Here is a 13,883-nt window from a genome sequence, read left to right on the forward strand (position 1 = left end):
GTAAGCTATAAAAATAATAAAAAGTACAATAAAGAGAGTCACACACTCTCTATATACAGTATATATATATAAATATATATATATAAACTCCCAGTCATTTATTGGGTAAACCACCAATGCTTCAGCATCACTGTGCCTTCTTCAGGGTGATGTAAACAGATATACCTTGGTTTTAAACAAGCTCAGGCTGGAAAAAGCGTATTTTGTTGACACAACTCTTAATTGTTACTGGTTATCCTTTGTTGCGTTATTTTTTAGCTACTTGGACAAACTTTTGATTTATTATAGGGAGGGCTACATGTCACCTCAGCACCCTGGCAAACATAAATATTAGTAAGATCATCTTTGAATAACGAACGCCCTCTGCTGGTCAATTTATGTACTGTTTATTTCTACGGCGTCCACGAAGGACCAAACTAGAAATTCCCTATTACGGATTCGTTTGATGAGTTGTGTCCTAGCGCCATCTCCATATTTTTTTCAAAGACCCCTTTGGATACAGCCCGGCAGGGAAAGGGTTAAGGAGCGGGGGGTCCAGATGCCTCCTCTCCTGCTCGCTATGACGAACAAATGAACTCCCGGGGAATGAAATTTAAATTCCACAAAGGAGAAAAAGTCCTATGTTTCGAACCTGACCCTACGAAGGCTAAAGTACTCTATGATGCTAAGGTAATTGGCTTGTTGTTTAGCCAATAGTTTGTTTGCGGTCACAAGACTGATACAGCATGCAATTCCCAAACATTTTGATTGCCGGTTTTTATGGCTTTATCCAATACTGTAGCTAAGTTAGACATGTTTATTTGATATATCCGGACAGACCACAGAAGGCCCGATCGAGGTTGCCATGCTAGCTAGCTGCTAAAAGGCTAACGTTTGCTATTAGGCTAACGTACCATTAACTGGTAGGTTTATGGCAAAAACGAGGCCATCAATAATGGCTGCAGCCGTGTTGTTTGTTGCTAATCTCTGCACATGCTGTAGCCAAGTTAACGCGGGTATATTATTTTTTAGCTAGCTCGTAGCTGCTACATTTAGCCAACTAAGTAGCTAACGTTAACTGTCATAACAACAACTGTCCGCTAACGTTGGAAGTAACGTTAAACTAGCTAGCGGTAACGTTAACCACCAATGGTGAATTAACATAGGCTAGCTAACGTTAACCCATGCTATGTGCAAGGCCAGGGCAACAAATTACAATCAGCCAACCCTTTGTTTACATAACATTAGCGAGCTAGCGCCAATTAGTAATGTAACGTTAGCTAACGTACTGTTAGCTAGCTGTCTAGATGTGGCGATACATTTGCCTGCTGTCTGTTACACGCCAACTTGAGTTTGTCGGCTACCGCTAACGTTCATTTCTGGAATTGTATGTTTTAGGTCGTCGATGTTGTAATTGGCAAAGATGAACGTGGAAAGCGAGCCCCAGAATACCTGATTCACTTCAATGGTTGGAACAGAAGGTAAACTCACACACAAGACACAGTCTGAGTTGGTGGGCTTGAAGAAGGGATACTGGGGAGGAGGATGGGATGGATGGATGGATGGGAGGGTCATTCCCTGTTTCTATGAGTGGTTTAGGTTCATTTCCCCATCCTTTGTGGGCTCTGCCTGTCGAGCAGCAAAAGGGCTCATTTTCCAACATACTGTTAGCTGATAATGTTTACTTTGCAAGCTACTGGTCGAAATCTTCTACAGTCGGCTAAACATAGTGGTACGTTTTATTTAACAATCCCTTAAACAGTACGTAGTTGTCAATGGCTTTAGCTGTCTATATGGTGGAAATCATTGAGTGTGGAGAGAAACCTTCAGTGGAGCTTTGTCCTTTATCACTTAGACAATGCTGTTATGCCAACTGCATGCAGCTTGAATTGGAAGGGGAGGTACTCATCATCTGTTGTTTTTTGTTGTGCTACAGTTGGGATCGATTGGCAGCAGAAGACCATGTGCTCAGGGAAACTGACGAAAATCGCAAATTACAACGTAAACTGGCTCGTAAAGCTGTGGCTCGCATGTAAGTTTGTCTCCATTGGAGAAGATCGGAAAAGTAAGCATTAGGCTTGACTGCAGATTTGGTGCAAGTGTCCTGTCTAACTATGTCCACTTCAACCCACAGGAGGAGAAAGGGATGGGGGAAGAGACGTCGTCGTCTACCCGGTGTTGAGTCAGCTCTGAAGACACTTCCTGAAGAGAAGGAAGAGAGTGATGACGCATGTGAGTTTGACTGTTTCGTCACACGCAAACTAGTGCTAGTGCAAAGTAGTTTATCAGAATGTCTTTTCATTGGAAATGGCTTGCAAGCTAAAATGACATGTACTTTTTTGGTGGGGGTATCTTTCAGGTTTGATTACGTCTTCAGACAATAGTGACCCGGACGATTCCGAGGATCCTGAATCTTTGAAAAGCGAGGAGAGCGACTCTTCCGAAGATTTGGACAAAATGGTAATGTGTTTTGAGTTATAGAGTACGACAGACAAATATGTTTTCTTAATACATAACCTATCAACTCGGTTGTTCTATTGACATTGTCAGAAATACACATTTTGACAAAATGGCTGGATGGATCTGACTGTTTGCCCATCTATCTCCAGCAGGAAGAGCAGGAAGCTCACGCTAAGATGGAGAGTGAGGACAAGACCATCAACATAGACATCCCTGAGGTTCTCAAGAAGAAACTGGAGGATGACTGCTACTACATCAACAAGAGGAAGAAGGTGTGTCATTAACCTCTAGGGGAGGTGGGACAAAATCGTCCCACACTATTCAACAGCCAGTGACAAATCAGAGCGCCAAATTTAAAACTACAAAATGTCATAATTCAAAGTTCTCAAACATAGAACTATTTTAAACCATTTTATAGATACACTTCTCCTGAATCGAACCACGTTGTTCGATTTCCAAAAGGCTTTACAGCGAAAGCAAAACATTAGATTATGTTAGGAGAGTACATAGACACAAATAATCACACAGCCATTTTCCAAGCAAGCATATATGTCACATAAACCCAAATCACAGCTAAATGCAGCACTAACCTTTGATCTTCATCAGATGATACTCCTAGGACATTATGTTATACAATACATGCATGTTTTGTTCAATCAAGTTCATATTTATATCAAAAAACAGCTTTTTACATTAGCATGTGATGTTCAGAACTAGCATACCCACCGAAAACTTCCGGTAAATTTACTAAATTACTCACGATAAACGTTGACAAAATACATAACAATTATTTTAAGAATTATAGATACAGAACTCCTTTATGCAATTGCTATGTCCGATTTTAAAATAGCTTTTTGGCGAAAGCACATTTTTCAATATTCTGAGTATATAGCTCGGCCATCAAGGCTAGCTATTTTGACATCTGCCAACTTCGGGGTCACCTAAACTCAGAATTACTATTAGAAAAATTGGATTACCTTTGCTGTTCTTCGTCAGAATGCACTCCCAGGACATCTACTTCAACAACAAATGTTGTTTTGGTTCCAAATAATCCATAGTTATATCCAAATACCGCCGTTTTGTTCATGCGTTCAGGTAACTATCCAAACGGTGACGCGCGAGCGCATTTCGTGACAAAAAAATTCAAAATATTCCATTACCGTACTTAGAAGCATGTCAAACGCTGTTTAAAATACATTTTTATGCTACTTTTCTCGTAAAATAGCGATAATATTCCAACCGGGCAACGTTGTATTCATTCAAAGGCTGAAAGAAAAAAATTGAGAAGTCTCGTGAACGCGCATCTCAGTCTCACTGTCCCCAGGCTGACCACTCACAAACAGAGCTGCTGTACTTTGCCCAGAGACAGCAGACATCCCATACCACTTTCTGGCGGCTTTAGAGAGCCAATGGAAGCCTTAGAAAGTGTCACGTTACAGCACAGATGCTGTATTTTTGATAGAGATGCAACAGAAGGACAACAAATTGTCAGACAGGGCACTTCCTGTATGGAATCTTCTCAGGTTTTGGCCTGCCATATGAGTTCTGTTATACTCACAGACACCATTCAAACAGTTTTAGAAACTTTAGAGTGTTTTCTATCCAATTATATGCATATTCTAGTTTCTGGGCAGGAGTAGTAACCAGATTAAATCGGGTACGTTTTTTATCCGGCCGTGAAAATACTGCCCCCTATACCACAACAGATTAAACAAAGATAACACCCACTTTATTGTAGTGTCATATACCTATTCCTAACCCTCCAAATCCTGAGATATTGGTCACGTTCAGTAGGGACAAAATGTATAAAAATGGGGAGGTACTAACTGAACTAGTCCAATAGAACACAGATTTGTCATTTTCTGTAGCAATTTTTTTTGCCTCGATGTACCCTACTGAATGCGACCCTTGACTTTTGACAATTCAACATCTCACTGCCAATGAGCTGTGATCATGAAGGGCCTTGTTCTTTTTCTCCCCAGTTGGTGAAGCTTCCGTGCCAGATGAACATATTGAACATCTTGGAATCATACGTGAAGCACTTTGCCTTCAACGCAGCCTTCTCTGCCAATGAGAGGTACAGAAGTCACCAGAGCACCGCCCAGACCAGCCTCAGTCCTCACTATGTTCCTCCAGAGAAGAAGTGAGTCCCCAAAGCACAACATTTCCCATTAGCCTTTTCGCCTCCCATGGGCTACATAATGTTTTTTTTTTTTTTTTTGACATTGCAGGCACCTGCCAACTGACTGATCTACAAATCACCTTGCATCATAAATAACTACTCAGTGTTATTTGTAGATCAAGTATGTCAGTCACAATATTACCAATAAGATTCGATGCTCTCGAACATGGTCATCGTGGATGAAATTATCTTTGTGATAGTAGCTAGAAGTCACCATTTTGTTTCAGTGAGGAGCTTTGCAAGGAGATGGTGGACGGCCTGAGAATCACCTTCGACTTCACCCTTCCCATGATCCTCCTGTACCCCAACGAGCACGCTCAGTTCAAGAAAGTCAGCTCCTCCAAGTTTTTCCTGCCTATCCGGGACAACACAGCCAGCTCCAGCAAGTAAGACCGACATCAGGCTATGTATGCAGTCTTCTTGAATAATTAACATCGGGTCATTTTCAGGTGGGAAAACTAAACAAAATGAAGTTGAAAACGTTTCACTGTTGGAAGACGCTAAGTACATCAGGCCATTTGTCCAGTTTGTATATCTGACCTAAGATGAAAATGCCAGTGACAAATTATTGTACGTTTCTTTGGTTTTGTGATGTTGGATGTCATTACCAAACTGGTCTTTCTTTGATCATCTCCACCCCAGGACCCTGCGTGAGCGCACCCCCAGCCCCTCGGGCCACAACCCCTCCACCCCCCAGTCCACCGACAGCCAACCGGCCCTGAGCGAGGCCTCTACCACCACGGCAAACCCCACCACCACGCCCAAACGCCGGCGCTGTGCCTCCGCGGCCGACCCCGACGCCCCCCAGTCCCTGCGGCGCTCCACACGCCACACCTCTGGGGGCGAGCGCATGGCGGGCGAGGGGGGCAGCGGCAGCGCTACGACCTCACCCCAGCCCAAACGCCGCCTCGCCAGCCTCGACACGCCTGCCCAGCTGCCCAAGTTCTTCCTCAATCTGGAGAAGAGTGAGTGGCAAGAAAACACACTCAATCACAGAATAAACAGTTGATCGTGTAGTGCTTTACTTTGTGCAATGTCACTCGTTGCCTCTGTTGTTGTAATGACCATATCTATCCTCTAGATGGCACTCTTCCCTGTTGTCATACATTACAGTACTCTCCCAAACACATGGAATATTGTCTGCGCACAGCTTCTCAGTGCTACAGCACACAGTAAATGTCTGTTTCTGAAGTGTCCATGCCGATGTTGTCCTCCACCCACGCCATCAGTTGATTGTCTGCCCTCCTGTCCCCTTCCCAGAAACCCCTGTCCACAGTGGCTCGTCCTCTCCGTTGCCCCAGACGCCCAGCAAGGAGGGCAGCGGCGTCTTCTCTGGCCTGGAGAGCCGACGGAACAATGAGCTCAACGAGGTCCTGAGCTGGAAGCTGACCCCTGATAACTACCCCCAGAGTGACCAGCCTCCCCCACCTTCCTACTTGTACGGCTCACAGCACCTCCTACGCCTCTTCGGTAGGTGTCCGCCTAAGCCCTTTCTCTCTGTGTGTGTGTGTGTGTGTGTGTGTGTGTGTGTGTGTGTGTGTGTGTGTGTGTGGGGAAACAGGGATTGTTGTTTAGTTCAATATAGCCTCCAGTCACTCGTTCTCTTTCAATCTTGTTTATTCCCCTCATACAGTGAAGCTGCCAGAGATCCTGGGGAAGATGCAAATCCCAGAGAAGAACCTAAGGGCCCTGGTCAAACACCTGGAGCTCTTCCTCAGGTACCTCCCATCTAATTATAGAATAATCACATGTTTTCTTTACTTTCATTCTTCTTTTAGTGATCAACCACACACCATAACTAGGCTAGAACCAGGACTACAATAATCTCTTATTTTGGCTGCCATAGCTCACCTCCATACAATCTAGGCCTGGAACATTTCCTTGTGCTGCCGTAAAGCCAATGTCAGGTGACTATTTAAGAAGGAAATGTCTTGGCAATAACCTTCCTGGTTAAATAAAGGTCAAAAATCACATTTTCTAAACTGTGTGGTTTGAGCTCTGAATAGTGATTGGCCAAAAGCTGTGGTATACCACGGGTATAACAAATTACTATATACTGTTGTAATTATGTTGCTAACAAGATTATAATAGCATTAAGGCACCTCGGTGTTTGTGGTATATGGTCAATATACCACAGCTAAGGTCTGCATCCAGGAACTCCACGTTGCGTCATGCAGAAGAACAGCCCTTAGCCGTGGTATATTGGCCATATACCACACCTCCTCAGGCCTTATTCCTTTAATAACCCCTCAAGCCAAATTAACGCACAGTGGAACCGAAGATGCACAATAAACCAGTCTCCAGGATTAGTGACACTGACTGGGCGAAGTCCGTTATCCGCCAGTCAATCACTGCCTGGTGTATAATTGGGCCGGCCGCCTTGCAGGAAGGGACAGGCTGCCGTTTAGTTGCCGTGCCGATGACAGTTCCATGATAGACTTCCTTTGATCACTGCGACACGATACTGCCCACGTCAGCATTTCTTTGGACGTGCTCATTTAGCTAGCCTGGTGAGTGGTTTCCACTTGATGGGCCTCTGACGTACTAACGTTAGCTTAGCATGCAGAAATGTTTGGACGCTGCGGCAGCTTGATGGACCTCTGCTGTAACATGTACGTTAGCCTATAATAAAAAAAAATGGTGGACAGTGCAGCCGGAGAATAGAGAGATGGGTTTTTCCCCCTGGGGGCTTTTTGTATATCTTAGAGAGGAATGGGGGTCCCTGTTGGGAGCAATGGGAGTACAGTGTGCATTGATCTGCTGACACGCGCACACAATCCTCTCCGCCTATCCAGTGTTAGCCCCGTCACCTGAAGTCTAGTGCATACACCGGGGCAGTTAACTGTGGTGTAATGCTATTAGGTAGCAACTCTCTGTGTGATTCATGCAGCTCACTGAGTGGAAAAAGTGCTCACTGACCTGTAAGCTGGCTCAGACTGCATGCCTGCCACGGTTATTGTAGCCATAATATCGTCTAACAGGATGTGATCAGTCGACGATGGCTTGCGATGTTATTTATGCAGAGGGATTGATTTGCTGTTTTTGTGTCTGTGCATGCACCTCTCTGTGTGTGTGTGTGTGCGCGCGCACCTGCATCTGTCTGTGTGTGTGTGTGTGTGTGTGTGTGTGTGTGTGTGTGTGTGTGTGTGTGTGTGTGAGAGACTGTCGGACTACATTAAAGTGAAGGGAGTTGAGTGGGCGTTACACAAGCCTGCGATTCTAATCTTTAAATCCTGCCCAGCGATCTTCAGCTGTCCCCAAACCTAGGGGATTTATTCTCTCTCCTTCATTAATCAAACGCCTGCAGTTTCCCCTCCAGCCACCGCTCAGCGCTGTTGCACAGAGAGGGACATACGACTCCTTCTCGCAGCTGGGTCCGTCTCAATAGTCTATTAGGGGCTTCTTCCACTAGTGTCATCTTTTTATTGACAATAAACACGTTTCCATCCACAATGTTTTATGCAAGTGAAGTCATTCCGTATAAAAAGAATCGTGACAGCTGTGATGGAAACAGGAAGTTTCTGTATAATTTGATTAATTTGTTCATTTGATATGGTGGGATCTTTTTGTGTCAGTAAAATGATGTGAGAAATGGCGGTGGAAAGGCCTTTATGCACAAATATTGTTATAATAACCATAATCTCGAAGTAAACTTGGGAGTCACGCGATGACATGGTGTGGGGTCCTCCCAATACGACTCTGGGGAAACCATGCAGTTTATTAAGCTATGATGTACTTCACAGGGTGGTGAAAGTGTACGATATGAGCTTGATGCTCCTTTCCAATAAATATCAAAGGTATTACTCTGGTGACATGATCGATGCTTGACTGCCATTTGACAAATAAAAATATTATTCTCATGTGGACTAGCCTACCAGCACTATCGGCAAGCTGTTGGCTAAACCACACGTGCCAAGACCAGACTAGGCGCATTTGCTATTTAACGCAACTGTTTTTGTCATAAAACTATCGACAAGGTTGAAAATGTGATGAAATTCTGATTTTTATTCGATACATGAAAACGTAAGCGAAAAAGACAATTTTGTGCTTTGGTTTTTATCCGCGACAAGTCAATGCACATTGGCTTTGTGCAGATTTTGGAATATTCGCATGAAAATCTGTCGCTAATTGGATGGATACCTGGTTACTTGTCTGAAAATACAGGAGGGTTCAGAGAAATAATGTTGGATGCTTTAAGCAATATATTGATGCCTGCCTACGATGGGCGTGAACAGCTGAAGTTAAATCCCATTTATTTTAGTCTGCTACGGATTGAAAACTAATATCTTTAGAAAGGAGGTCTCTTCAGACTAGTGAGAGACAGGAAGGGAATAAAACCTGACTGGATGTTGACTGTAGCAAAGTGGAGAAGTGCATGCCGGGTTTGGGCACACGGACGGATCTCTGGAAGAATGGTGAATCGTCTGGTGTGTTTCCGTGATGCAGAGGGAGGGACAGTGGTGTAAAAATACTTTAAAGTACTACTTAAGTCTTTTTTGGGGGGTGTCTGTACTTTACTATTTGTTTTTTACAACTTTAACTTCACAACATTCCAAAGGAAAATAATGTACTTTTTACTCTACATTTTCCCTGACACCCAAAAGTCCTAATTTCATTTTGAATGCGTAGCGGGACTGGAAAATGGTCCAATTCACACACTTATCAAGAGAACATCCCTGGTCATCCCTACCGCCTCTCATCTGGCGGAATCACTAAACACAAGTGCTTAGTTTGTAAATGATGTCTGAGTGTTGGATTGTGCCCCTGGTTCTCCATAAATATAATAAACAAATGGCAATTGTGCCATCTGGTTTGTTTTAATATAAGGAATTTAAAATGATTTATACTTTTACTTTTGATACTAAAGTATATTTAAAACCCAAATACTTTCCGACTTTTACTCAAGTAGTATTTTACTTGAGTCATTTTCTATTAAGGTATCTTTACTTTTACTCAAGTATGAGAATTGGGTACTTTTTCCACCACTGTGGAGGGAGAGCGAGAGAGTGCCTAATGTGTATGAGAACGAGGATGCCTGTGTCCGCCCAGCTGCACTCCTATAAAAATGTGTCCATATCTAACATCTGCAGAGAAATCTGGTTCAACTTTACGGCCTTTGCTCGACGAATGCACTGACTAATAGATAGGACGACCAATAAATAATGAAATACATCTGGAGCCACGGTCCCGTGGTCCGTACTGACTAGTTCGGTGCTCCACAATGATAATAATTTGTCGCTGGTTAGAGCGCCTCTTAATTTCTCCCTCTGATGAGGATAATTTGTTTACAGACAAATTAGAAGATTGGGTAGAGCTAAGATGAGATGGCAAGATTTAGAGGATTTGGTTGAGCAGCGGTTACTAAGAACATTCCGGATTATTTTCCCTACTGATTAGATGGGGAGATTTTCCCTCTCCAACTCTGGCGAATTGGGTTATTTAAGGCAAGTTACTAAAAGCACTGACTGACTGCAGGCCTGGAGTGGGGGAGGGGTGTTAACAAGCCCCGTGTTGGAAGGAAGACACCAGGATTGGGAGTGCTGAGTAACTAGTCTGGTCTGTGACATCCACAGTAGTCGGGGGAGTGATGCATTTCCCACGGTGGTCTTTGCTTCAAATGCATGAGCTGTCTGTTGATGGCCGTGCTGTGTTAACTAGCCTTAACTTCATACTTCTACTCAGTGTGGTGAATTAGACCCCGTTATGGTGTTATATCTATCTTCTCTCTTTCTTCTCTCTCTCTCTCTCTCTCTCTCTCTCTCTCTCTCTCTCTCTCTGTCACTCTTCCTCCTCCTCTCTCTCTGCTCCCCAGGTTTTTGGCTGAGTTCCACGAGGACTTTTTCCCGGAGTCGGCGTACGTGTCGTCATCGGAGGCCCAATACTGCATGAAGCACCCACGGGCTGTTTACTGAAGCCGTTTATCTCACCCTGCCTCGCCCTGAACTGCACTGCTGGGAGGGGAGCTCCGAGCAGCTTCCCAAACCATCCCTTTCTTTCACTTCCTCTCTGAGACTGCGCCATTAGCCCTCTCTATGTTCACCCCTTGCCCTCCTAAATCCAACCCATGCAGCTATGTGGTTTTGCCCGGCCTATCGGAAAGAAGTAAAGCAAGGGTCTTGGGCTTCTGATTGGCCCAGTACCTCACTCTCCCCAGCCCCCAACCTGGCAGTCTGGCCTTAGACCTCCCTGGATGCAATCCATACCTAAAGCATGGACGTCTACTTGTTCTCCTAGGCTGTAGACCCTAACCCCCTGCTGGGGTCTTTCCCATGATGCTGACTTTGTCTTGCTTTCTCTCGCTCTGCGCTCAAGGACCACGTTTGGCCGTCTTTCTCTAACAGCATCTGCGTCTGATCCTTCTCTCCGTCCGCCTAGACAAGCCAACACAGAGAGAAGGGCTATTTGATATGTTTGCTTTGTGTGTGACTATGTGAGACTATTGGCTTCTCCTCGACTCGCCATGCTTGCTGCCCCAAGCCACGCTTCAGTGTGTGTTGTCGATTTCTAAATGCTTGTAGAATGTCATTACTCTGGTAATGTCTACTATCTGTGTTCCTCTTGCTTAGAGGGGCTGTGAGGTTATGGCCACTGTGTGTTCCTATTTATATTTGTCATGGCATTACCCGCAATGTTTGAGAAAGGTCAAGTGTGTTGAATCAGTTGATGTATAAATTCCTTATTGTGTTTTTGTTTTATTATAAACTCTTAACTTGTAGACTCGAACAGGAACACACTGCGGAGGTGGAAATGTAAAAATATCAACTTTTAGTCTGTTTTCTATTAGTCTTATCTGAAATAAAAGTTGGAGCAATGTTTTTTTTTTTTTGCATGTGGTTTATGAATATTGCTGTTCTGTTGATTCATAAAGACCTAGGGCGGGATTCAATGCAAGGCGTGTTATATGGCAGCAAAATCTAAACAGGTAATTGAGCCTTGAGCCGAACTGCGCAACGTTTACCGTGAATGCAATCTCCGCGAATGTTGTTGCCTTTTAAAAGGTGAATTGTCGGCGGTGTAGATCGCTGTGCTAAAACGCGCCATGCGTTTTAATCCTGGTCCTATTCTCTGCTGTTCTTCTCTCCTTCAAGTTGAGTCCCTTTTTCCTTAAAGAAACATTCTTCACTATAAAGGTTGTTCTAAACTACAGCAAAGTACAAGGGCAGATCGTTGGGTTTATCCTCAGGGTGAATCGGCCACGGTTTGAGATTTAACAGGGCCTTTGGTCTCACAGGTGTGATATTTGAGAAGGGCAGCCCAGGGGAGGGAGCCTGGACCAAAGGCAGTGTTCTTCAGAGGATGACTTCAGCCAGCCTCCTTTGATGGGCACACAGCGTTTTGGGTTGTGCCCTGTCTGTCAGTCACTGGATTTTGGTGCTGCTCTATTGATTTGAGGTGCCGGAGGTCCTACCAACACACAGTGCCCGTAGACCAGGGATCATCAACTAGGTTCAGCGGTAGGCCAATTTTTATTTTAGATGATTGACAGGGACGGAACATAATTTCTGAGAATTTGTAGATTGCAAATTGACCTTAAGAAGCTCAAAACGGATCTAATATTTGTCTAAAACATAATCATTTCAACCCTTACTTACATTTGTATGCAATCTCGTATACGGTATGTCTGTTATGAGTGGGAATACTTTGGAACAGATTTGAAATAAAATCACTTTAAGCTGATTTGCTGGTGTTTTTACAGTCTTGTCCAACAATAAAAAATAAAACTGAGGGGCCAAATAAAATCACCCGCAGTGCCAAAATCACCTGCACACCAGTTGGGGAACCCTGCCGTAAACAATGTCTCCCCTCTGTCAGCTTCTGCTGTAGAAACCCTCTGAACATTGACCAACACACACACACTGCCTCTGAATATGGGTTCTTGAGTGTAAAGGCCAGTGTTGCGATCAACGTACAGAATATTTTTGGCTCTGAACAACTCCAGTGGTTCTGGTTGCTCTGACTGAAACCCCTCCCTCAAGCTATCACATTGCCTCAAAATCAGGGGTATTCAACTCTGACCCTACGAGGTCCGGACTACAGCTGGTTTTCTGTTCTGCCTGATAATTAATTGCACCCACCTGTTCCCAGGTGTAAATCAGTCCCTGATTAAAGGGGAAGAATGATAAAAAGGACGAACTGGCTTCAAGGCCCAGAGTTTGAGGACTAGATAGTGTGTTTGGGGTGTTTTTTGAGGGAAAATGCTTAGGGTGGCTTTTGACTTGTAATTACAGTCCTATCATGTGGTAAACATCTCTAGGCCCTGAGGGTCAGAGGGAATGACTAGAGCCTCATCTCGCCACCGGCTAGCCTAGCACTGACCCTCTTCAGAACAACCAGATAACTACACCAAGGTTCCGGAATCACTGGAAAATGTGATGGATTGCAATGATAGGATACAGTATGTAGGCTTAACCAACGCAGTTGCCTTGTGGTAAGTGTCTGCCCAGAGAATGGGTTAGGGGTCAGTCCTCAGTGGAGTCATACTCACAACTCAAAATGTCACAAGTTTGCTGGCTGTCCTCCAGTGGTATCTGTTGATGTATTATTCGCCTACATATTTTTCATATCAGATTTCATTTTGAAAATACACTGCTTTTTTCATCCAAATACTTTAAAGTGTCTCGTACACATTGACACTCACCAATGAAAACAGGGACAAGTATATTGTCCACATTTTGAGTCCCACACTTACTGTAGTTTGTTTTCATTCAGGATTGCCAAGTGGCAGACTATCACATATTATTACATTGGCTACAGTCGGTGCAGTGCTGAAGCTTTCTTCAATACACTAGGAGGGTTTCCATAGCAAAACTATGCTCTTTGCTCCCTCAGCCCTAGAGAGGTTATCATTGCTACCATTACAGAGGCTAAGTGGGTTTAGCGGTAAGCGCTAATGCTTTTTGGATAGAATGGCGTCCTGTAATCAACCACTTCTAACTGAAATCCGAGATCAACACCCTGCTTCGGTGCTATCATATGGCCAGGATAGAGCTTTGTGTTCAAGAATCTCCGTCTCCCAGCCGCAATAAATCGATTTCTATTCCACCCTCTCGATATCCACTTACCTACTGATTCAATTGGCTGGAGAGCCGTGTGTGATATCACCTGAAGACGATAGCAACGCTCACCTCACACAACTCCTCACCTCCTTTTTTTAGTTTCTTCTCTCTCTTAGTCTCATCCCTTCATCTCACCATCATTCTCCAGCGTGGCTGTCAGGGCATCATGGAGGGTGGTGATGGAGCGCAGGCGGAGAAAATAGAGA

At 44.2% G+C, this 13,883-nt stretch overlaps 1 protein-coding gene across 2 annotated transcripts; it reads left to right on the plus strand.

Moving 5' to 3' along the window:
* Positions 1-386: 386 nt before the first annotated feature.
* LOC106574410 (male-specific lethal 3 homolog) lies at positions 387-11,436 on the plus strand. Of its 2 annotated transcripts, none has more exons than XM_014150282.2 (12): positions 387-669; positions 1,378-1,460; positions 1,916-2,011; positions 2,114-2,211; positions 2,339-2,439; positions 2,589-2,711; positions 4,422-4,582; positions 4,849-5,007; positions 5,264-5,586; positions 5,882-6,091; positions 6,255-6,339; positions 10,434-11,436. In XM_014150282.2, exons 1-12 carry the CDS (start codon positions 571-573, stop codon positions 10,531-10,533), a joined length of 1,638 nt encoding a protein of 545 aa, XP_014005757.1. In that variant the 5' UTR covers positions 387-570; the 3' UTR covers positions 10,534-11,436. The 2 variants fall into 2 exon arrangements, with proteins under 2 accessions (XP_014005757.1, XP_014005758.1); XM_014150283.2 differs by having other exon boundaries at positions 2,592-2,711.
* The last annotated feature ends 2,447 nt before the right edge of the window (positions 11,437-13,883 follow it).

Source organism: Salmo salar, chromosome ssa16, assembly GCF_905237065.1.
Source record: "Salmo salar chromosome ssa16, Ssal_v3.1, whole genome shotgun sequence".
NCBI lineage: Eukaryota > Metazoa > Chordata > Actinopteri > Salmoniformes > Salmonidae > Salmo > Salmo salar.

Coding starts and splice junctions, on each gene's coding strand:
- LOC106574410 (XM_014150282.2), top strand. CDS start 571: ATGAACTCCCGGGGAATGAAATTTAAATTCCACAAAGGAGAAAAAGTC. Junction 2,012..2,113: donor CGTAAAGCTGTGGCTCGCAT/GTAAGTTTGTCT, acceptor TTCAACCCACAG/GAGGAGAAAGGGATGGGGGA. Junction 4,583..4,848: donor TATGTTCCTCCAGAGAAGAA/GTGAGTCCCCAA, acceptor ATTTTGTTTCAG/TGAGGAGCTTTGCAAGGAGA.